Source organism: Calypte anna, chromosome 13 (assembly GCF_003957555.1).
Source record: "Calypte anna isolate BGI_N300 chromosome 13, bCalAnn1_v1.p, whole genome shotgun sequence".
NCBI classification, from domain to species: Eukaryota; Metazoa; Chordata; class Aves; order Apodiformes; family Trochilidae; genus Calypte; species Calypte anna.
The window spans coordinates 140,767-166,226 of NC_044259.1; the positions used below are offsets into that span (position 1 = coordinate 140,767).

The 25,460-nt window shown below is 37.1% G+C and overlaps 1 protein-coding gene across 1 annotated transcript in view; it reads right to left on the reverse strand.

Moving 5' to 3' along the window:
• The window catches only part of SLIT3 (slit guidance ligand 3), a 433,718-nt gene that overhangs the window by 94,222 nt on the left and 314,036 nt on the right, over positions 1-25,460 (reverse strand). The window contains 5 exon segments of the mRNA XM_008503402.2: positions 4,133-4,276; positions 6,584-6,698; positions 6,701-6,726; positions 11,328-11,402; positions 13,031-13,181. Coding sequence (XP_008501624.2) covers positions 4,133-4,276; positions 6,584-6,698; positions 6,701-6,726; positions 11,328-11,402; positions 13,031-13,181 — 511 coding nt within the window.

The window sequence follows — 25,460 nt, forward strand, 5'->3', positions numbered from 1 at the left end:
TGTGGTTAGTAGGTCAAGAGAGGTTCTCCTCCCCCTCTATTCTGCATTGGTGAGGCCGCACCTGGAGTATTGTGTCCAGTTCTGGGCCCCTCAGTTCAAGAAGGACAGGGAAGTGCTTGAAAGAGTCCAGCGCAGAGCTACTAAGATGATTAAGGGAGTGGAACATCTCCCTTATGAGGAAAGGCTGAGGGAGCTGGGTCTCTTTAGTTTGGAGAAAAGGAGACTGAGGGGTGACCTCATCAATGTTTTCAAATATGTAAGGAGTGAGTGTCAGGGAGATGGAGTTAGGCTTTTCTCAGTGATGACCAGTGATAGGACAAGGGGTAATGGGTGTAAATTGGAGCACAGGAGGTTCAAGTTGAATATTCGAAAAAATTTTTTTACTGTAAGGGTGACAGAGCCCTGGAACAGGCTGCCCAGGGGGGTCGTGGAGTCTCCTTCACTGGAGACATTCCAAACCCGCCTGGACACGTTCCTGCACGATGTACTCTAGGTGGCCCTGCTCTGGCAGCAGGGGGTTGAACTAGATGATCTTTCGAGGTCCCTTCTAACCCCTAGGATTCTATGATTCTATGATTCTAAAATGGCATCCTTCAATCACTGTGCTATCCTGGAGCTCTATGTATGTAGTTACATGTAGATCTAGCACAGACTTTTGTATACTATGTAAAGGGAGAAGTGAGTAGAGGAAAAGCCAAAGTATAATGTTCAGTAATAAAAATACTTAACCAACTTCATGATGACTAGGATTCAAAGGCAAGGCTAACTTGCTGTATAACAGTGAGAAACTGAACAGGTTACATGGGGGCTTTCAGGCAGCATTGAAAGCATTACTCTTATGATAGTTACTTTCCCTCTGAATAGTTTTCTATTTCCTTTAATCCATAATGGGACCATATGCGGGATGCCTTGTCTATTTTCCACACTGACATACTCTGGCACAAACAGAGTGTATAAACCAAGTATTTAAACCTCCAGTGCTAAGCCAACCAACACTTCAAAGGTCATTTGTTCCATTGATGGAAGAGTGAGAGATGATATTCACAGAACAACTTCCATGACACAAATCCTTGGAATAAAATAATACACAACTGGAAACAAGCAGCAGCTGTATATAATCAGGTTTCTGGAAAAACGGCAGCTCTGCATGTAAAGAACATATAGAGAGCATCTTACTGGAGCATATCAAACACTTCCAGAAGCATTCAGACACTCAACCTACAAAATGTTACCATCAAAATAGTAATTAATCCATTCTAGAGAGGAGAGATTGATTTGATTTAAGATGTTACTGCTCACTAGCTGAGCAGCAGTAACTATCTGCCAACCCTCACTTCGTTGTTAGCAAGCATAAGTTAATTTATGACTTAAAATTTCTTAAATCTTTGGATTAGAATTTGGAGTATGCTTTTCATAGGAACTAAGAAAGAAATAAGTTGTTACACATAAGATTAATAAATAATGAAACAAATGTACTCTTCTGAAATTCAAATAACTCTGAACAGAAAAAGAACAAATTTAACTTCTCACACATTATACATGTCCTCTTGCAACTTTAGCAACACCTAAAATCTGCCCTTCATCCAATTTCAGAGCAATGATTTTTTGCTGAATGTAGTATGATGTTCACACATGCCCCTACATCCAAGATCTTTGCATGGCAAGACTGACGCAACTTTTGGAAAAAATGTAATATGGAGGCTTACTACAAGAGTATCTTGGGGGAAAAAGATTCTCTACTGCAGTTGAAAAAAAATTGAAAGTTTGGAAAGACATTATTTCTAAAGACTTGTTTTGGAATCTGGCTATCAAAGTGCATGTCAAATTATGACCAGTAATGATGGCCAGGCAAATTGTTATACAAAGAATTATACAAATAATTAGTAATCAGAGTTCTTATACATAGGATAGTAGTTTAACCACTAAAACAGAAACAAAGCAATCATGCTTTTAGCAAAGATCTTGCATTAATATTGGACTCAGAAGTGTTTACTCAAGGACACAACATATTTTTAAAATTAAGAGGGAACAGAAGTGTTGGGAAATGAAATATGCATATTGTGCTACAAGTGTCTTAAAAACTGCACAGAAGTCATAGAATATTAACTATTTAAATGGATTCCCGCAACCAGTTAGAAAAATATGCTGAAATGCTTCTGGATATTGTTGAACTGAGGTTGAAAATACATCCTGGAAATGAGCTTAAGTTTATGCTAGAATAGTTGCATGTCATTCTGGTGAAAGAAGTTATCATCCGGGCATTAGTTCCATGCAGCTATTATAATACTGATTCACAGAAAAACAGTTCTGTTTGCAAACAGGCCCACTTGACTGTGTAAGAAATGAAGAGCATGACTGAACTCTGTGAAAGCACACTTCAAATTAGGCTGCTATAATACCAGTTTGACTAGGAACAAATTATTAACTACTCCTTTTTAAACAGGAGCTTACAAAATAGATGTTCTTCCTCTATTGAAAACACATTTGTCAGGGCACTATTTTCAGAACGTTTTGGTACTATCAGTAAGGCTGACTCACAAAGAGGAATAACAAAGGAGCAATTTTTTCTTAGCATTGTGGATACACAAAGATAAAAATGGAAATGTTAAACTTGGTATTAATTTTTGGCTCACATTAAAAGGTGCAAAAATAATTCATTTCATACCCAATTAAATCACAAAGTGTGGGTTGAACAGGAAAAGCAGTCACACTATCACACTGTCCATCTTGAGTAGTGTCATCTAACATACCCACCTACAATGCAGCACTGCAAGGAAATGAACACATCTGAATTTTGCAATTGTATGTGAAATATCTCTATGACCGAAATCGATGCCTAAAAAAAGTTGAAAGTGCACCTGCTCCTGTCTGTAAGTCAAACACAGAATGAAAGCATCTAAAGAATAAACTTATTTTATCAAGACACAGTCAAGATCTTGCCATGACCAACAGGATTATAATTTGGGGCCAAAGCAATGCATACTTATTAGCAGCAGCTTTAATTGCTTTAAATGTAATAATCTTTATTCACAATTGAAAAAAAGAAGAAAAAGAGCCATCTTTTAGCAAACCATGACAAAGACTCTTTTATGCTAACAAGGCAGGCACTGTACAGACTGATCCAGAGAGTTGCAGACCTTAGGGGTTGCATGAAAGGAAGCACAGAGACAATTGCAGGAGAAGTAGGCAGGCACTGCTTCCAGCACAGGGAGAACACACAAAAGACAGAAAGAACAACAAAACTGAAGTGTGAGCAACAAAACAGCTGAGATTCAACACTTCTCTTTTTTCCCCACACATGATGGAGAATGTTTTTAAAACTTGAAATACAATAGCACCAAGGGTTTATTTTGACTGGACAATTAGGATGTATTTTCATGGCAGCATGAAGCAGACAGCTTCCATTAAAAGCAACATCAAGGTTCCCATTCACAGCTGGAAACAAAGAGCAGACTTTTTTTCCATATTTATCACTCTGTACTTTATTAAAATGGGCATGCTACAAAAAGCATGCAAAAATATTTAAGAAGCAAGAGAAATACAAGAATATTACCAGAAAATTACCAGAAAAGCTTTGGCTGGGACTTGCAAATTCATATTCCATAGGACTTGAGTATTTTGTCCTCTTTGGCTCTGCTGAAAATCTAAGCATTAGCTAGAGTCTTCTGATACTTAACTAATGTAACTCAAATCCAAAAAAACAGCTCTTAAAAAAAGTAGACTCTACTGAAACTAAAGCAGCTTCAGGGAGCTAAAGTGTATGATAAGCTATGCACTTCTGAATATGCAGATATTATTTTACATAACCTCTGTGCACTGCAATAGTCTATGACCAGGCAGACAGTCATCCTCTCTGAGGCTTGCAACCTCAAAGGTTCTTCCAGCCACTCCGGGTGAAGCAATTTAAATGCTTTTCTAAATCACACCTTGGATCTGCTAAACCTGCAATATCAGTGGGATGTTTGTGGGTTTTGGTTTTGTTTTATTTTGTGTTGTTTTGTTTTCCCTAGATGAGGTTTTCCACATAGGAAGAGTAAGTAGTTTGATTTTGAAACTCAAATGTTGTTTTCTTAAAAGGAAAGCACAGAATAAGAGCATCGTGACTGCTTCACACCCTAAAAAGATAACTTACATTGTGGACAAAGAGACCAACGTGCTGAAGGCTCCAGGGGTGATAGTGCTGATGTGATTGTCGTACAGAGAAAGTAGCCTCACTGAGCTTAGTCCTGCAAAGGTGTCATTGTTTATGCAGCTGATAGAGTTGCTCCTCAGCATCCTGAAAGGATTAAAACAGGGAATTAGGAACTACTGGGAAGGGGTATAATTTCAAAATAGAATGTCCTTTATCTAGGGCATCAACAGATACTTTGGCAAGCACTGTACTCTTTCTATTGACCGGTAAAGTACAACACAGCTATAGAGGGAATAGGTTCATGTAAACACCTCATAAACATCTCATAAACATCTCATGAATTAAAAATTTATTCCACACAACATTAGAGGTTTCTGAGATGCACCACATCTGAAAGTAGGATGAAATTAAAATTATGATTAGCAGAAAACTTGAAATAAAACCTTAAGCTTTAACTTAGTCAATTTCTGAGAGAAAGTGGACATGTATTTCAGGGATCAGTTGAGAAAGTCTACCAGAAATGTGTGACAATAACAATACCAGCAGCATTACATCTACATCATGGGTGTTTTTTGTAATGCACACTGCAAAATCACTGAAGGAAAAAGCATCCTGAGCAGAAAACAAGGAACAGCTTAGGAAAGATTTCCAGACTTAACACAAGCTCTGCAATGTAATTTTAATAATTAACTGACAAGACAACAGTAACCATCCTATGAAACGGTGTTTGCTCAGTGTCTGTACCAGATGAATCAGTGTTGTGGTTTGGAAGATATGTCTCTAAGTTATGGTAACAATGAGATGGACAAAAAAAGCCCAATTAATCAAAAAAATATACTATCCTGTTTCAGTGTATTGCAAAAAGACCATTTGTATTTGTTACACAGTGTGAGAATCAACATCTGGGTCTGCAAACATCACTCTGCAGTTGGGATATTCCTAAGTGAAAAATTATTCAGCAATTAAAGCATACCACCAAGACAACTGAAAAAACACCAGAGCCCATTAGATATATCAGGGAAGAAATTCACAGTGTAATCACAAAGGCTAAGTGTTTAATACCTGAAAATAATGTTGCTTTTGCACTCTTATATACTGTTACATCACAGGCACTAGTGTCAATAGTTTCGGTATTGCAACTGGGATGAAAATGAGAGTCACAGGGTAAGCATCTTACTCGTGCAGTACTAAGCTGACTGAAAGCCAGGTCAAGGCCACAAGCTCTAAAATGAATATGGTAGTCAATAAGTAGTAGTCTTTGTAAAAGATCAAAAATTTCAAGAAACTCAATTAATCAATAGAAATATTTCCTTTCAATATTATTTCCTTTAATCCAAAAGCTTTGGTTTCGTATCATGGTTCACTATGCACTGTGTGCCCTTCCTAAAGGAATACTTACACTTACAGATCCTTATATCATGCTGTGTATATTTAGACTGCTTTATCAGCTAGGGAGAAATGTAGGTCAGGTCAGCACGATAGTAGCCTGAATGTTAAGAAACTTTTTATTAAAAATGCTAAATTTTGTTTAGGAGCAATGCCATAGGCTGCTTTATAATATAAAAATTTTATATAATAAATATAAAATATTATATATTTTATAATATAAAAATGGACAATATTTTCAAATCCTAGTGAAGTGCTTACATTAAATAAAAGAACAGATGCCTGTAACCACAGAAAAGAAACAGTTAAAGCAACAGTAAACAAAAAGTTCCCTATTTGTCATAATAGGTCGAGGTCCTTGAAGAGAAATTTTGATTTTCTTTTAGACCTGAGTAAGGTCTGCAGTTGTAGAGCCATGATACTTTGCAATCTAGTAGATAAACTGCAGATTTAAATTGCATTTTGATTCTTAAGAGTCTGTTAACTGACAGCATCTACCTAGTTATGTGCTTGCTTTCTACAGCAGGGAAGACTGCAAGAGAGATTTTCATATACAGATTATGTATATGGTCTGGCACGAGTCTCTGCTGTCACCAGAAGCCTAGTGCCTGACTGCACCTGAGGATGGTAGATAAAGCGAATTAGACAATTCTGAAAACTTGTCTGTGGTCCTTCTTCCAATCCAACTTTTTTAATATGAAAATAAATTAATGTTACATACTATCAGTTTACATGTAAGTGTTAGTTCTCAGAAATAAATTAAAAAAGTTGTCTAAGCACAAAAGTAACACTGAAGTATAAAATGATTAAAAGTGCCTAAATGTGACTCTTGACAGGTTCACCATCATCTTACTCATCCAATTATTGAAAACCTGCTTCTTGACAGCAGGTAAATTTCAAACCTATCCAGGATGGGAAACACATTGAAGGAGTTTCAGGACAGTGGTACAAGACCCTCCCTTAGAACATGTTGGCTAATAACAGATATGTTAGCAGGCACTGCGGAACTTGAGTGCTCCCACCCAACTCACAGAGGAACAGAGAAAGGCAGGCCTTCATACTTACAAGGTTTTTAGCCCTGTGAGGCCTCTAAACATTCGTCCATGCACTGATTCCAGTTGATTCTCTGTCAGAATCAGTTCCTGCACTCCTGAAGCTCCATCAAATGTGCCTTCTCGTACTCCTTGATTTTATTGTTGCTTAAATTTCTGGAAGGCACAACCGGTCAGAATAAGCAAAACTACTAGTGTTTACTCCAAGCATACATCATTACACTGGGGGGAGGAGGACAGGAAAATTATGTACCTTTTAGGGTTCTCTAGTGGGACACTGATTCACCAAGGAGCAGGTACAGAAGTTCAATAGCATACCTACTGTACTTACAAATAGCTTCCCCATTTATTCAGCAAAACCGCAATTATATTCAGATCTATCAAGAGTATTTTAATTAATTGGATTTCCAGCTCTTATGCTTCACGACATTGCTGCTTGAGAGTATGGTCTTGGGAATACAGGAAGTGCAGTTTCTAACATCTGATTTATGTCCATGAAGTTTATGAACCATGCTTGGGGTTGGGTTGCTGGTTCTGGCAAGCAATGTTACTACCACTGAAATAGATACCACATATCAAAATATTCACCATTTTTCATACAGCATATGTTAATCTGGATAGTTACTCCAGTGCTGGAGAAATATGCAAAACTGTGTGACTGCATGTGTCTAATACAAATTTCAATATGTGCACTCATAAGCTCCCAGGCTTGTGACCATTCAAAATGAAATGAGTATCCTTTAATTCTCAATTCACAGATACTGCAATACACAGCATGATTTTCTAAATATTTACTTTGCCTATATAATATCAAGATGTTTTGCTTATAGATTAGATTGGGAACTTCAATCTATGAAGTCAAATGAAGTTCAGAAGAAATACAAAACTGATCTTTTAAATATTTCATATTTGTTAAAAAAACAGTAAACAGAAAACTTCTGAATGTTAAAATACCATCAGGGATGCATGAAAATAAATGGCATTTAATAATTTAAAAACATCTCTAAAAAAGGCCATTAAAACCTTGGGCCTCAATCCTTTAAAGCATCTCATATGATACCAGGTATAGATTATGATTAATAATCCTATTTGTTTAGGTTAAAGACAGGAAACACTATTCTTCTACTGTTTTACAACAACAACAACAAAAAGAAAGTAAAGATATGCTCTTGTTCCCAGGAAGATGCTAATTCCAACACTATTATTCATACTGCATAGCAATTATTCAAGAAATGATCCAGTATACATGCAGCATGAGTAGTAGTTTCAACATCCAAATTCACGATATAAAAAAAATGACAAGATATCAGATTAACACCTAGGACTACTCTGTTCATAAAAAAGAGGCAATCTTGTTGGGATAAAAGTTGACAGAAGACATGGCACAGGACAGCTTGGGCTCAAATACAAATATGTGGGTCTTGCTCTTTGCGTAAGTCATCACTTAAAAAAAAAAAAAAAGAAAAGAAAAAGAAAAAAAAAAAAGAAAAAAGAAAAAAGAAAAAAGAAAAAAAAAAAAAAAAAAAAAAAAAAAAAAAAAAAAAAAAAAAAAAAAAAAAAAAAAAAAAAAAAAAAAAAAAAAAAAAAAAAAAAAAAAAAAAAAAAAAAAAAAAAAAAAAAAAAAAAAAAAAAAAAAAAAAAAAAAAAAAAAAAAAAAAAGAAAAAGAAGAAAAAAAAGAAAAAAAGTTGAGTCTTGGAGATACATTTCATGTCAGCTTGTAGCCCATCCCCTCATGCACATTCTGTGATCAGAAAGAATAGGACCGTGCCAGTAATCAGCCAAAAACAACAAAAAACATATAGAAATGCTTAAATGCAGATTTTGCTTTCCAGAAGTTTAGTACTTTGTGCTAACACTCACATGAAGAGCTTATGTTCAACCTCAAAGCAAGACAAGGAAGGATATTCTGACATATGCATTTAATTTTGAGACTGAGCTAATTCTCTAGTGGAAATGCTTATCACTCAGCATCTCTTTTGCATGTTGGCATAAATAATTACTCATAATGATCCTTTTCCTAGTAAAGATCATGTACATGATGCTTATTTACACAAAAATAAATTAATAAATTAATGTTTGAGGTGGAAGTGAGTTACTATCTTGCATGCAAAGACTTTGTCTCTCAATTCAGATTGCAAACTGACCTATACTTTTAGATACAAAGCTAAGTTACAACTGCAAAGGCTCTGCTTGGTCTCACCTTGAACCTTGTACTTTCATCACACAAACAGCCTGCTCTGAGTGGGGCTTTCCATAGAATATTTGTCTCTTGTTGACATGTTTGGAATCTTTAAGTATATGTTAGGAGGAAAATTCTCATATTGTTGCATTCTTCTGGAGGGAAGTTGTCTGCTAAGGTTTTATAGTTTTCACAGATAGCCTGGCTTTGCTTTTAGAGAATGAGTTGTTCTTGGAAGCAGGATGACACTGCAAGTCTTAAATACTACAGATAGGGAAGCAGAGCCAATGACATAAGCAATTTAGGTTTAAAACTTCAAATAGCTTTAGACATTCATTTAAACATCCATTTAGAAGACCAGCAGGACATATCTACACGTATCTTTACAAAATACAGCTCTTATTAAAGGTTGTATTATTAAACATTGTACAGTGCCAGGACTGTGACTGTTGGCATAATTATACAGATTTATTTGAATGGTTGAGCTCTGTTTTAGCTAAATGTTTCTCCTCTCTAAGATACTAATGATCAAAAGAAACTGCCTTGTAATATCTTGCAATATTTTTTTTCCTTCGACTATGTGAAAAAATCTCACTAGTTGGAGTCACGCAATACATTCAAAAGACAAAATCAAAATACTAAACCTTATAGCTATTTCTAACATTCAGCATACCTGATGTGGAACACATTGAAATTATGAATCGTCTCTTGGTCCAGCATTTCTCTGCTCTAAATATATATCAAAACTACTTCCTCTTGACAGAACTCCCCACCTCCCCCTAACCCGACAGTGGCCTTTTTATTAAACTGTAGCAAAACTTTTTTTTTCTCTTGCCACCTTAGTTAAAATGTATTAACAAACAAGTCTGGACTGCCAGCTTCTGATTGCAATATATCAAAACCCTGATTCCACCCAAACCTCATCAGGTAGATGGAGATAAAAACGCTAATAATAATGTCTCTTGATAAGCTGACAAACAGGTAATGCAAATTAGTATCAGATAACAAGAACTAAAGAATTCCTGCATTTCATAAGTCCCCCAAAACTGCAAGCCTCTGCCAATAATTAATGGGAAAGACAGAACCCTTTTCTCTGTATAAAAACTCAGAGAGAAAAGGACATAATGCTGCTGCTTCTTCGATCATAACTTCAAACTACAGCTCAGGAGGAACAGCCAAAGCAGCCTCACCCACGCTCAGCAGACCAGACCAGGACCTTCACCTGTGGCTATCAGCCGCCCGAGGCGACCGAGAGTGAAAAGACCTAATTACGCTTTTTTCTTTTCTTAATGACCCTTTCCCCGGGGTGATTAAGTCATGTAAATCCTTCCGTAGTGCAAACCTCTTTTAAAGGTGGCGTCACTTTTTTTTTTTTTTTTTTTTTTTCCTTTCTCTGAAATAATTCTTCATAAGTTGCTTAAGCTACAAAACCTGTTATTTTTCCAAATTCGTGCGACGCATATATGAACAGAGGCTATTAAATCCTTGCAACAAAATATAAAACCATACGTACGGACCCTTAACACCTTCAGTTGGTACAGTCGGCACGATTGACTGAGGAAAATATTAGAGCCTGTTCATAATGATGGCTCACCCAAATTGCAAAACTAACTCTTAAAGAAATTTAAAATTTTTAAATTCGAATTACTTTTAAAACAAGAACAAAACAAAATTAATTCTAAGGCTGGTTTTGCCAGCACTAGTGGGGTTGAGGAAAGGACTTCTCCCTCTTATAAGGTAGAAGAATTGAGTGATTGTGCTCTTTTAAGGCCCTTCTAGGAGCACCTTAAAGTCCATAAATATACCCCAAAAGAAACTCTTTATGATATGATTGACAAAAACTATAGAAATGGAAAATCTGACACCATGATTGAATCTTTAAAATCTTCAGATGATCATACCATTCTTGATAAAGAATCCAAAAACCAAGTGAAAAAACTTGGTACTGATTATTTTAATAAATATGGTTTGTTTGGTTTTTTTTCCTGTCTGTTGCAATTTGGCAGAAGAAAGAAGAATTTCGCCAGAAACTGGAAAATATAGAAAGTGGCACATCAGAAGAATTTGGAGACTTTATAAAATTTTTATTAGTTTGAGGAGTCTGTAGAGCAAAATTTTGAAATCTGCTCTAACCCTAATCCAATGCTAGAGCATGCTCCATCTACATCTGAATATAACCTGAACACACCTCTCCTGAAAGGCCATATAAGGAAAAGGTGCACTTTGCATCAAAAAAGGGGAAAAGCTGCCACTCGATTTTAAATACAGACTGTAACAATATCTCTGAATAAATTCTGGGACAGAACTCCTTCTACCTCCATGAGTCAGAGACTTCAGCCTAAAGAACAGTGAATATCAGCCTATGAATCTTCATTGTGGTTTAATTGGGCTTGTCCATCTAATAGGCAGCCCATTCAGTTTCTATAAATTTATATTAAAATAAGCTATTTCTGCTACTGCAGTACTAAACTATATTAAAAAAAGAAAATATAAACCATATATATATAAAACAATCATTCCCTTCTCCTTGTAATCCATGACAGCATGTATTCTAACAAGCAAGTGACTCGAACTTACATTTTTCTGAGGTTGGGCAATTTCTTGAAGAGTCCAATAGCTTCCAGAACAGAAATATCATTGTCATTCAAACGCCTGATAGGAATAAGCAAAAAGACACTTAATACTGCACTGATATCTGTAGAAATAGATCCATGACATACAGGGCTTCCACATAGATGACTATGACCTTTATTAAGCAAGACAGTCTGCCACTCTTTCAAGACTCCTAGAATGAAGCGAGTTCAGCTTAGAAGGAAAGGGAACACAGAAGACTGTAGTAAAAACTTAGCATGCTTTTAAGGCTGTGATGCCAAAGGACAGTGTCAGAATGCCTTCTTCCAATGCACAGGGTAAGTAAGGGATTACTAAGCCTAATCATTAAAAAGCCTGTTTGTGACAGTAAGCCTTCTTCAGATGGTTTGCTACAGAAAACATGATACTGGAGGTGTGATCCACGTAAACAGAAGGTTCTTTCCCATCAATCCACTTGTCTTCAAAAATTATAGCCCTATCTTGGGAAGCTTGGGATCAGAAGAAAATTCTGATTACATTTAGCTCCAATTTTCTTTGTAAAGACTTTGCTGTGTTTTGTATGTCTGGATCATATTTCTTCTATCTTCAGCTAAACAATTTTTATGGGAGTTTAAACAGAATACCTCAAGTACAATAAATAAAATACTGATACAAAAAGAGACTTGTGACTGAAGCTGCTACTAATATAACAAAAAAACATGATTCTTAAATTCCTAAGTAATAAACATGTTTTCTCACACTGTCTTTAGCAATATATGTTTATAATTTCTAGAATCTCTAAAAGCAAGTAAGTTTCATAAAATCAATTCGAGCTTAACTAAACATTAGTTTTAGTGAGAGCCATTTCATCAAAGTAGCAGGCACTTCTGAAATGGAATGAGTTCCTGGTCACAGATACAATACAAAGGCTTAATCCATTTCTTAAATAAAAATTACTAACAGGGAACTGCATGGAGAGTACAGCACAGAGACATAAAGAACATCTCCCTTATGAGGAAAGGCTGAGGGAGTAGGGTCTCTTTAGATTGGAGGATACTATGGGGAAACGTCAGTAATGTCTATAAACACCTAAAGGGAGAGTGTCAGGATGGAGCCAGGCTCTTCTCAGTGATGTCCAATGATAGGACAAGGGGTAACAGGTGCGAGCTGGAGCACAGGAGGTTCCATGTAAACATAAGGAAAAGCTTTTCCTCTGTGAGGGTGACAGAGCACTGGAACACAATGCCCAGGGAGCTTGTGGAGTCTCCTTCTCAGGAGACATTCAACACCTGCCTGGCTGCATTCCTGTGAGGCCTGCACTAGGCAATTATGCTTTAACAAGCAGGTTGTACTTGATTATCTCTAGAGGTCCCTTTCAATCCCTAAAGTTCTGTGATTCTGTGAAAAGACAAGGACCTCAAAGATAGGATGTACATACAGCTTGTACGTACATATGTATGTATGTATGTCAGAACTTCAGGAAGACAAACACAGGCAGCTAATGCACAGAGCCACAGCTTCTTTCTCGTCCCTTCAACTGGCATGAATGCTAAGGAAATGAATGCTCTTGTGAAATCAACAAAATGTTCCCTTTTTCACACAGGGATTAAAGGAGGTGTCTTGAATTGGTTCAAGTCCTTTTTACAGCCTTGATAAACTAGGAAACCCGACACGCCTCTCTGAGCACATGATGGAGAGACAGCACTTACAGATCAGTAGTGTACTCAGGAAGGTGAGTGGGTAACCGGCTTAGTTTTTGGTTAGAGCAGTCTACAATTGTTCCCTCGCAGCGACACTTCTCTGGACAGACAAGGTCCATGAAACATTTCCCGGTGAATTTACTTCTGTAATCCTCTGAGCCTGCAATAAAAGGAAAATATAGTCCAGCAAATGGCTCCTGAAAACTGCAGCAATTAAGATAGTGTCTACTCTCAGAACTGCCTTATGTCACATCCCAGCTCCCTCACACAATTTTAATACTTCCCAAAGTTTTTTTTCCACGTTTTTTCAAATTACTCTCAATACTCGCCTCTGCTTTTTTTTCCTTCTTCTCTTACTAGATTAATTCCATGTGTAGCAAGCCTACCTGTTAAGATATGAAGGCATTTTTGGAAGCATGTCTGATTAGCTTTTTGAGTCTTTTTCGAAGGAGATTTCAGCAAAGTCAACTTTTCCTATTTGGAACTTAGTCCATCAACAAGGAAAAGGGATTTCATGAAAGCAGGAGCTATCTCAGTGCTATCTCAGCAACTGACAAAGCATTTTTGAAGCTAACATTAAGGAGTCCTAAGTTTACAAACCTCAGCTATTATAGCTATTTTTGAGAGCAATGTCTCACTAGAAAACCTTACCAATTTTCCAACAATTAGATATTTTTGTTACCTATGTTAAACAAACAGCAGAAGAAAGTAATAGTAGTTTAAATAATTTTCATTTTAGTTAAGGAATAGTTAGACCATACTTAGTGAGAAGCACTCCCTAGTGTACTATTCTAGCATGACTGCCAGACCTCTTTGACTAGGTTTTTGACCTATTCTAATGACATGCTTTTCCAATTAGTCTCAGTGAACCTATCTGTCCCTTTTCAGGTTTGGTTTTTCTTTTTTAATAACAGCAGGCTGGAAACCTGATCTTTGTGCTTCAAGAAACCAGGAGTATTAATAAATGTGTATGTAAGCAAAGTGTTGCCAAGACCCTGCCATGCGATACCTGCCCACTCACTTCATTTTTCATAATGGAAGCACCAAAACTGTCTTGGAACCTTGTGTAATATCCAGTGACCATAACTACCAATAAGTATTTTTTACCTTCAAAAAAAAAAAAAAGGTAATCAGTTTTGAAGACCCTGAAAACTTAAACCTGAGCTAACATTTCTTTTTAGAGCCTTGACGACACTCATCACCTGCTTCCCCCTCTCTGACTGATAACACACTACTGCTCATCATATGACTGCATCCTATTTTCACTAAGGAAAAAGTCACCTAAACTCACTATTATTTTAACTTACGTTACACGTTACCTCCACAGGGTCCTGCAGTGAAAACATGAATTTTTGCAGGTAATCTAATATTTTGATTCCACAGGCACACTCTGGTTTAGTTTTGTAATTACAGACTAGTTTATGAGAAACATTACACACAGCTTTGCAGTTTACCACTTCTGTGGTATTACATACTTTGCAAATTATCCTTCTTATTGGATATTATACCTCTAAAGTGAGACTTGGATACTGTTTTTTAGCTTGACAGCACAGCACCTAAAATACAGGGACCAATGGGCATTTTAAAGTTTGTAAAACATACACACTAATCCCTTCCCCACACCACCATCAGTTAAAATCTTAGCCTTTAGAAAAACCACCTGATTTCCAGTCCTAAAAATTTCAGGCTTGGTAGTCAGGCCAAAATGTCAAGAGATAAGATATTATGGCTTGATTAGAAGAACTTACAGCTTTTCTTTCTTAGGTCTATGACACTGTACCTTTGGTTGTTTACACTCTATTGGAAATAATGCCAAGGATGAACAGCTTATCAGGACCAGAGTTTATTAGACCTGCTACAACTAACAGTACCCCATGAAAAATCCATAAGAATGTTTCAGTGATCAAAAAGTATCTTGCAAATACCCAAACTGACCATTGAAGAACAACTTATAATTTTCACTGTGAAAGCTTTCTTTGAAAGAAATCACAGAAGTCATGAAGTTACACAGGTTAAAAATTTATTATCATTTTCAGTCTACTGGTAGATACAAAATTCATCTCCCTATGGAAAAAAAAAAAGGATAAGAAAGTGAATGCTTTATGGAGGAGAAAAAAGGGGTATATATAAGATTGGAAGGTGAAAATCAGTGGTTTTCTTTCACACTTTCTGGAAAAGTAGACAAAGAATATTAACAACATTTTCACTTAGCAGTCTCACTATCTTCATGTCAGAGAACTTTGCACACTACATCAGTTACAGGAAGTTCATCTTGCCTGGGCATCAGTCTACTGCCTCCACACTTGCAGCCGGGGAAACCCTCTCAGCTCAGCAGGAGAGGAACAACCATCACCTTCATGCTTTTCTCCCTCTCTCTCTCTCTCTCTCTTTTTTTCTTTTTTTTTTTTTTTTTCTTCTAAATGAGTTTAAATAAGAGTTACTCAGGTAAACACCAAGTCAAAAGTAATCAATAGCGTGTATATGCTCAGCCAGTACTCAGTCATCTGTTAAACTGTGAGACAGCAGGAATCACCTGCCAAAGACCAGACAAAATTTACTATTTGACCTGAGCCTTGAGATCATTTGGACAGGTGTCTGTTCTATTAAGATATTCCCATGTGGGATACTAATGTGAAATTCAGCCATCTGCTTGCAGAACTTTATAAGTGCCTATATCCATTTCTAAACATAGAGCTTTATCAGGGTACTACCGCAGGACTCTGAATGAACATCACAGAATTCAGGAGGTATAATCAGCCATCATGTGCATATAGTACTTCTTGCACACTCTAAAATCACCTATGGAAAGCCCTGGGAAAGAAAGGACAGGCACAGAAGAAACACTTGGCTTCATTTTACTATTCCAGACCAGCCATTTGGTCATTCTACTATACCTGAAAGTACATGTGAACTGTAGCTGAGAACTCTGTGAAGCTTGGCTGAGCGTGAAACTGGGTTTCTAGTAATTTCAAAAATTAAAAAGAAGTATTATGTAAAATTAATTGCCAAGGCCTGTGTTTAACTGAGGGCAACTGTTTATCTGATTTGTTAGTTACTCTTCTAACATTTTCATTTTACAACTTACGTGTCACTACTATCAGGTACCAGGGCATTATAACTCCTATGTATCATAAAACAACCTTACATGACATTCTACATAAACCACCACATTTCCAAGTGTTCAAAAATTCTGGGGTAACTGTCTAAAATCCATGTGGAAAAATTAAGTAACAAGTACTTTTTTGTCCAAGGCTTTGTTTGGCAAACCTGATTTCAGTTTTTAAAGCTTAGCTTTGCCCAAAGGATGTACAAGGACTGCTGGATCATCTCTTCTGGAAAAACATCAAACTGTCACAGCAGGGGCTTGAATACTGACCTGACATGTTTGACCTGACATATTTTTTCTACAAGAAATGGATCTGGCTGTCTCAAATTTGGCACCAAAAATGTGATCACAAGGATGACTTGGTCTAAAACTTGGATGAAATGAAGGAATCCTGACACGCATTTCTTCATGTAACCACTAGATCACAATTCTCACAGGTTTTCAGGAATAAAAGGAAGTACATTGTCATAAATTCACATTGGTAGTATTAACTCTTAGCAGTAGTTATGGAGAAAAATCTAGGAATCTCAGATGTCCCTTTTCTGATGCCTCCACAACAGATAAATAACAAATTTGCAAGACAAGGCTGTATTTCATTATGTGAAAACTCCTGAAGCTCTCAAAGTCCTTTATGACTAGGTGCAATTATCTCTACTTTACACAAGGAGAAAGTTAGGCACAAGTATGTTAAAGGTCTTATCTAAGCTCTCAAAGCTAAAATTGCCCATTTGGGTATGCTGACTCAGTTTCATGCTATGTAACTACTGGATAATCCTGTTTCCATACAGGACATGTTACTCATGTTAACTCTCATTTTAAGAGATAAAATGTAATGTTTTGCAGACACTTCTGAAGTTCTTCTGCAGAGTGCTTTTTCATAATCAAATGCCAACGCATTCAGGTGACTCAGATCAAATCCCAAGTTACATTAAGTAGCAGGCACTTTGTTACAGAAGTGGTATCCAGTGTACTTCAAGTAGAAGGACTCACTGGACAACTCAAATAGAGATGTAGATTACATTATTTACAATGTAAGAAGAAAAAAAGGATTTTTCATCTCTGTAGGTATGGCTGGAGTCACCCTTGGATCATATTAATCAGCAGGATGCCTAACTTCTTCAGTCTGAGAGCAATTAAACAGATTAATTACTTCAACATGGTTATTCTGCATGCAAGCCCTCTGTGAAGTCTGTTGCCAACATCACTACTCCTCCATCCTGAAGTGCCCAGGAGACTGGTTAAGCAAACACTTCACCTTTTTCGTTTTTCCTGTGGGGAAAGGGGAATCTCTCACCTTTTGATGCTTCTGAAAACAGCAGAAGTATCCCAGCATGCCATGCGGCAGGGAGTATGCAGCCTTCCATGGTGCTTGACAGAACCATGTTCAATTTGTATTGTTCTACCACATGGTTAGATCAAGCACAAAGGAAAACCCCATGAACAGCCAGAGTCAGAGTTAGGCAGCGCCAAAGAGAGGAGAGCGTTGAGAGGAAGCAGCATGAAGAAGCACAAGATGAAGATTCACAGAGGGCTGCTCTCCATGCAAAAAGGTGATGGATACAAGAGGTCATCCTTTATGCTAAAACTGCAGGAACACCCTGGAGCGCAATTGGGGTTAGTGTACAAGAACAGAGCCCAAGTGAATTCAGAGACAGAACTAATGTGATAGAAAATTCTACCAAAGCACTGCAAACAGCTCCTTCCAGGAAGAATGTGCAATTTCCACCAGATATTGAATGCCCAATCTACCCTGTTCTTTCGTAGCTACTTACTCTCTCCAGGTGTCTCCTTTCAGTATAAATGCCATGTAGGTTTGCTCTATTTATTTAAATGCAATGTTAGAAATATAGTACTATTCTTTCATATATTAGTTATTAGTATCAGTTAGCAGCTCCTATTAGTAATAGTAGGCTCTGAGCTGATGGCCAAGCTCTGGCATTAAAGGCTCCCCAGGCTCCCTTTTAGCCTGATTTCAGCTCCCAGTGGCCCTTCATGCTGGTAGCACTTTGTGTGGTGATCTATAATTACCACTGGGTTGTTTTTTTCTCTTTTGTTTGGTGTTCAGTTCCCCCACCATCTGCACTTTACAGCAAGGTAGCACATACATGCTACTACTGACATATTAAGGCAAACAGGAAAAATTTGTTAGTCTGCTTCTTGGCATAGTTGTTGGGTTTTGCACATCATTTTGCTGGGAAGCATTCCCTCTTTCTAACATCCTGGATTATTTCAAATAGTGTTACTTCTTGTAATTCATTCCTGCAATTTTGATGTATAGAGTAGGGCATTCAGCTTTGGCTTGACTGCTCACACTGAAATAAAACTCCCATTGACTTTCATGTCAGCAGAACTATGGCAGTGCTTTTGAAAGTCTCATCTCTAAAGATCTATCAGGCTTCGTGACCAAGAGAGGAAGTGGCTGTCCTCTGCAAGTGCTCAGAACATTTTGGTGAACTCCAGTGAAGGTCAGTGCTTGTGCTTTTAGAAAAAAATATCATTTTCCTTAGTAAGGGGTTTGTGTTGCCCCCCACACAAAGTCAGCATCAAGCACATTATTCATTAGCTACATGTAAAACAATGCAAGTAGTCGAACAGAAATGACAGATAATACAGCAAAGGGGTTTGTTCCATCATTTTGCTATGAACCATCATTATTATGCTGAAAGGAAGCACACAATTACTTGGGAACACCAGGAAATAAGTACAGAGTTAACTCAGTAACCTCATAATGTGGGATTGTGTAAAGCAATGAAAGAAAGAAAACTTGCTTTATTGTCTATCTTTACAATCTAAGGAAAACTAAACCAGTTTTTTAGGGGAACCTAACACAATAAACTTTCAATCCTCGCATCCTGCAAAACAAGGCAGAGTCCTAACTGATAAAAAGCCTTAGATTATTAATTTTTTTTTTTGTGACCCATGCAATGTGGCACAAAGAGACATTAATTTTCTTCCATGTTTCATTCAAAGTATGCATAATTCTGGAATCCATGCCTCATTTATTTAGAAATAATACAAATAACTAGCATTCCTGCCAATAACTTTGCATGGCTCTAGCAAAGAAAGATACAGAATTACATATACTTATTCTTACAGAGTTTGAATAATGCAGCAACTCTGGCTCTTTAAGTAAATTCATCCACAGTACTCTGTCTAGCAACAAAAAGTACTAGTTCATATATGCCAAAGACCAGTTGGAGTTACAAAAATAGTATATACTGGTTTTCAGTATTTAGTGAAAAAACCTGTAACAAACTCAGCAGTTCAGTGTCCATGAACTCTTTCAGTCCTACAGAAACAAATGCAGTCAGAGCTCATCCTGAGAAACCTCTAAAGAATATTTTGAATGAGTCTCTATTCCTTTGCCACACTAACTAAGCATCACTTACAATAACTGCCTAAGCTAATCATCAATTGCAATGAACAATAAGTACTAGCACACAAAGAAAAGGCTGCCCAAAACCTAATTTATGTCCACTGGATACATGAGTGGCAAAATACTCCACAGGAACCTTGTGGCCTTTCTGCTTGTTGCAGACTATTGCAAAAACATAGACTCCTTTTTTTTTTTTCCCTTTTCCTTTTTTAAAGCACAAAAAAGTGATAACTTCGCAACTCTGGTAAGCATTACTCAGCTTAATCTCAGCACACATCATGGCAATGTGAGAGAAGAGAACAAATTTTGTCCCATCTTAGCTTTTGAGGCATCTGAGTTACAAGGATAATCACTCAGCTTTCTGCCGTAGCTAATAAAGACACCTCCAGAGGATAGCTTGGACCTCAAGTGAGGAATCTAAATTATTCTGTACTGTGCCTACATGGGGAATCTAGGATAACCATGTTATTTGGATGCCTAACTGATATGGATGCACCTGTGACTCAACATTCACTCCCTCTCTTTTCATTGCTTCTTTACTATAATTGCAAATAACAAAGGGAAACAAAGCAATTCGGATCGTTAGTACTTTTGAAGGCTACTTCAACTTAAAATTGAGGCTCAGCCTTGAAATAAACTTTTTAAACTATGACAGAGCAATGTATTTTCTTACTAAAGAGCATAATTTCTGCCAATAACGACCTATGTGCTCTGTTGGCCTCATGCTTCTTTGAGCAAAAAGGTTTCATTTCTGCCTACTCTATCCCTACTGTAATGCAGAAAACATTCACCATAACATTCATCCTGAGCTAGTGAAGGCTTAAGAATAGCTGACACAAATATTAACATAAAGAACTGAATTGATATCACAAATTTAGAGAAACAGGAGGGCTATCATCAGTATACAGTGCAGTCAAATTAATTTTTGAATAGGAACATTTCTACAGAACAAGGGAATTCCGTTCCATTACTATCAGTCATAGCAGTCATGTTGTGCTTTCTATGGATTTCAGCTTTGGAAAAATTTAATGCAAACGAAAGCTCAAACATACTCAGTCACAATGTGTGGTGAAGACTTCAGGTTCATAACTATTAATTCAGTCTAGGATTTTACCTGCAAGTCATTTGTTGCTGTTAAACAACCTTCCATTCAGACAGAATTATTCTTATGCACAACAAACACACATCTTCACAATTTCACTGTACTCTGAAAGTTTCTGAAGTCCCTGCATCTTTTGGGGAGGGGACAGGATGGGTCGGAGAATAGAGGACACAGCATTTAACTGAATAAAACCAAAACACATTAAAAAAAAAACACAGAAGGAAATTTGAATGCAGTTAATTTTCCTGTTGTACAGATCATAGGCAATGTTTCATATTACTTTCCCTCACCTCTGCTCAAGCAAAAGTACTCATGAGCAAAATTGCTGGAGCTTGGCCTTGGACAGAATTTGCCACAAGAATTTGCCAGGGTTAGAGCATCCCATGGAGGACTGCCAACCCCCACCACTTTCACCTCCATCATGGACAAACTTATAAGATGTCAATGCTTGCTGCCTACTCAGGTGGGAGCTGCTGGAAACCAGCATACTAAGGGCAAGTATAGTCATGAATCTCTCCCCACATCACTGCAGCACTGTAAAAAGAGACAAGAGCAGGTGCACATCAGTGGTTTTCATCAAACACACAATGCTAAGGGCTATTATAGGAATACACAGTCTGTAAATGACTATTTACTTACAAAAATGGAAGTAATTTGCAAAGCTGTCAGAGTGACTGACAAATTATGGGAATAAATGAAAGTTTGTTTGAAAAGAAAAGCCCTGATGTTCAGCCTGCATTCACCTGTCTGGGAACACTCCATCCAGTGCAATGCTATGCTTCCAGGGATGAGCCAATTTAGGGAAGAGAAAGAGAAAAAGAAATTTCAGGCGATCACAAGTAATAGGAATTCTGTTCCAAAGTAGACAAGTGAACATATAGGAAGACAAAGACTGGAAAAGGTACATAAAGAATTAGGAGGAAAACTGCAGTTATAAAGGAGATGATTTATTAAATGCCTTTGAGTGAACAAAGGGTAAATACATTGCTCCCTAATAACAGGGGACAGTACCAGAGGTACAAAACAAGCCCTGAACATGCAAGCTCTGGATACATATAAACACAGTCTGACTTTGACTTGGGCTGGGTTAACAAGAGTCAAGTGTCCCAAAAGGACAGATTTGTGACAGATGGTTCATTGTCCTCCTCTTGTTATTTCCCGTGCTTTTGATTTGTACAGCACTGCCTCAACTTTAGCAAAAAATTACAATCTGTTGCCTCCATACAAGAAAAGCAGGAAGAGAGGTTTACTTCATAGTACTTCAAGTAAGTAATAATTTCTAAGATTTTTATTTTTAAGAATTAAAAGATAAAAAGCTTTCATGTTGTGATGCTCATATCTATACATACACCTTAATCATCATCAAGAAACATTTTGTGCAGGTAGAGCAGGTAGAACTTTCATCACTTTTCAAATACAGAATATACTGAAAAACAAATACATATCACAAGAAAAAAAATATATACAGCTGAATAGAAGGGCACCTCTCTGCAAAAGCTATTTCACACACAGTATCACATGGCTATCACGGATCCTGCCAGCTCTTGAAGTGACAAAAGCCTACCACAGAGATAACACAATCTGTTCATAGATTCCTTTCCCTTCCTTTTAAAACCTGATGCTGCCTTAGAAAACAAAACTGCTGTGTAATGAACTTAATAAAATGCTACTGGGCAGAAGACTTTGGCGTTGTTTTTTCCCCTCCATTTTAAGTATGGGAGCCTCCCACAGCCTAAGGCTGGAAAGTACCATTGGATCATTTGGTGGTCATAGTGGGCATATGCAGCCAAAAAGAAAACTATCATTAGGATTTTATTGTTGCCACTGAAAATGACAGCATTTCCCTTTTCTAAACAGAAGTGAGAGAATTACTCACAGGCTGTTCCTTCCATTTCTCTTTCAAGAGAAATCTTTTTTGGTGTTGGATGCTGTAACTGTGGGGATAGTTGAGCAAAGGAGAGATTTATTATTATTTTGGTGCACTGCATTAAATGAGCAGCAGAAAAACACAGGAAACAGTACCTATTCCAATCTGAGGCCTAAACATATTCGATAGTACATTCACCAGCTTTTCCTGTCTCACAGCGCCAGGCAAAACCATGCTCCTGTCCCTGCTGTTCCTTCATTTCATGCTATTATGCCTCCGATTCTCCTTTTTAAAAACAATTATGTACATTATCTACCTGTTGCACAGAAACCCCTTCATATGGCCCTTCATAATCTTTGCAGATGTTTCTCCATCATTATCACTAATAGCTTGAGTCACTTAGTTCAGGGAGGAAATAGCATCTGGGAAAAGTGACATTGCCATTCAGACAGAATTATTCTTATGCACAACAAACGCTTCTTCACAATTTCACTGTATTCTGAAAGTTTCTGAAGTCAGGAGACAACGAATTAAAAAAAGTTCTTCTTGCTAAATATTATCTAATAGGATGGCGGGGAGCTGGAATAAAACTGAGGGAGACAAAATGCAGAACTAGTTTTTCTAGATTTTTAAATTTTATTTTATTTTTCCATTCTGCATGGTTCTGTCCTCCTGGTTTCATTTATTTAACCAAATACTCCTCTATTTAGCTTATCTGCATCTCTGAGTGTGTCCTCTTGACATAACCTTCTTGCTCTTTCTCTACCATTTAAAACTGATGGCACTTCTAGCATCTCAGCTTGTCTTGCTCATTCCTGCTACCTTCTCCTCTCTCCTGTCCCTGTGGGGGAAGCACTTCCCTTTTCTTTCATTCTTACAGAACAATCAGTTTTTTTCTTGTGTCAGGTCGTTCCTAACAATCCATTCCATGATGCTTTGTATAATCAAATGAAAGTGGAAAACACACATACTGCTTCAGGACTACCTCAGGATTTAGGATTTCAGAACCAGTCCTTTCCCTGATGTCAAAATATTAAGGTCACCTAAGTTTAACTACTCCTGGGTGTGATCCTGACATTGGCTGAGTACCTCCACTCCCACAGAACTCACACTTTTCTATCACTTGCTTCCCAAGGGTGAAAGACCAGGTCAAGATAAAATCCCTCAAGTCTCTTCCTTAACCAACCCCTTATATTCAGGGGGGTTTGCCCCCAGAAAACTAACTTTCTGAGTATTGACACATACTAAGTATTAAACAAACTACATGAAAATACCATCATCCTGAAACAAGAACCCTTTGAGCACAGAGATGCAGATGTACAAAATAACAGTGCTTTTGTCATTCACTGAGCAAAAGATGTAAAAACTAGACAGGGAGAATCCAATTAGCCAGCAAGAATCCCGACATGTTAGTAAGAATTGCCATCCCAGCAGGATTGTTAAGGGTCACCCCTGGATATCACACAGCATTGCAATTGTCTGACTTTGAATGATGAAGATTCATACCTCATGGACTTAGCTGCAAAGAGACACGCTGGGTGAAAACCTGGGATATTCCTCAAGATGAAAACATAGAAAATTTCTGCTAAATGCCAAGTCTGACACAGCCATAATTCAAAGGGACAACTTGAACAGAATAAGTGCCAAAGATGTCTGCTCTCTGGAGTGACTTACAAACTAAGATTTTTCTAAACCATTAGACACTCCCTCTGTCTCATCTGAGCAGAGAGGGAGTTGACTTCAGTCACCATCTGGAAACTCTACAGGCAAGGACAACTTTTATACTGAGCTTTTGAATAGAATTAGTTTCCATCCAGCTGAAATCTTTGTTCTGAAGCTGCACAATCCCTGCTCTCCTCCATATGCTCTCCTCCATAATTCAGGCTGATGCTTTTTCCATGTGGTTTTGATATACTCACAGAACTAGAGACCAAGAAAAAAACATCCTAATGCTCAAGAAAAGGACCCCCAAGATAAGAATTCATTCAAAATATTATTCTCAGCATCAACTGGTACTTTGGCTCTGCATTGTTGCCCTTCTTAGCTATGACCTTTCATAAATTATATCAGATGTTGTTTACCTTATCCAATAGCCTGAACCATTGTTCAAGACATGCATTCACATACATAATATTAATTACTCTAGCATCTTAATAAAAGCAGAAGAAAATAAAAATGTCAAATTTGGTACAGATTTATATTCTTCTGTTTCTGCAGTCTATTTTCCTTTCTAAATTACATGTATGAATTTTTGTTTCCAGTTTCTTTAAATATGAATATTACTTGCTAATTATCTTGTTACTATGATGGACACAATCCAAAAACCTAGAGAGAAGTATGTCATAATTTCAGTCTGGTTATAAATTTTGTGGCTTAAGTCACAAACAGTTGAAGACTTTAACAAATATGGCCAAGAAAACCTAACTGCAAATTTAGCTATATTTATTTTGTTTTCCCCATAAAGCAAAGATTTAGCTCAGCATATTGTTCACAGAGATACACACAGCACAACAGTGTGTTTTGGGGGGGCTGCCATTTAGTTTCATGCTGCATCCTCATTTAGAGTCATTAATCTTTTATCACAACGACCACAATTAATCATGTTTGGTTTGTTTTTTCTTTCCCAGAGGAAAAAAACAAAACTCATAGTAATTTCTGTGGCGAATACTGCAAAGTACTCCATCAATAACAGTAATTTTCCTTCTCAGTACACACTAATAGATTAGCTCACTGAAACCTGCTTGTCTTCACAGTATACAAAAACACAGATAACTAAAATATACATAACCAATAGAAAAAACACATGAACAAGTAGTCTGCTTAGTGGTGGTGTATAAGGAAATAAATGTCCTTTTACTAAGAGCTGGACCATAAATCAGTAATGGATAGGATTGAGAAAATGGTGTTTATTTTACTTTGGAGATTATTTTCAGGTGTAAACATTTTTCCATCTAGTTCACAACATGTCATATTTGCTATGAAGCAAGT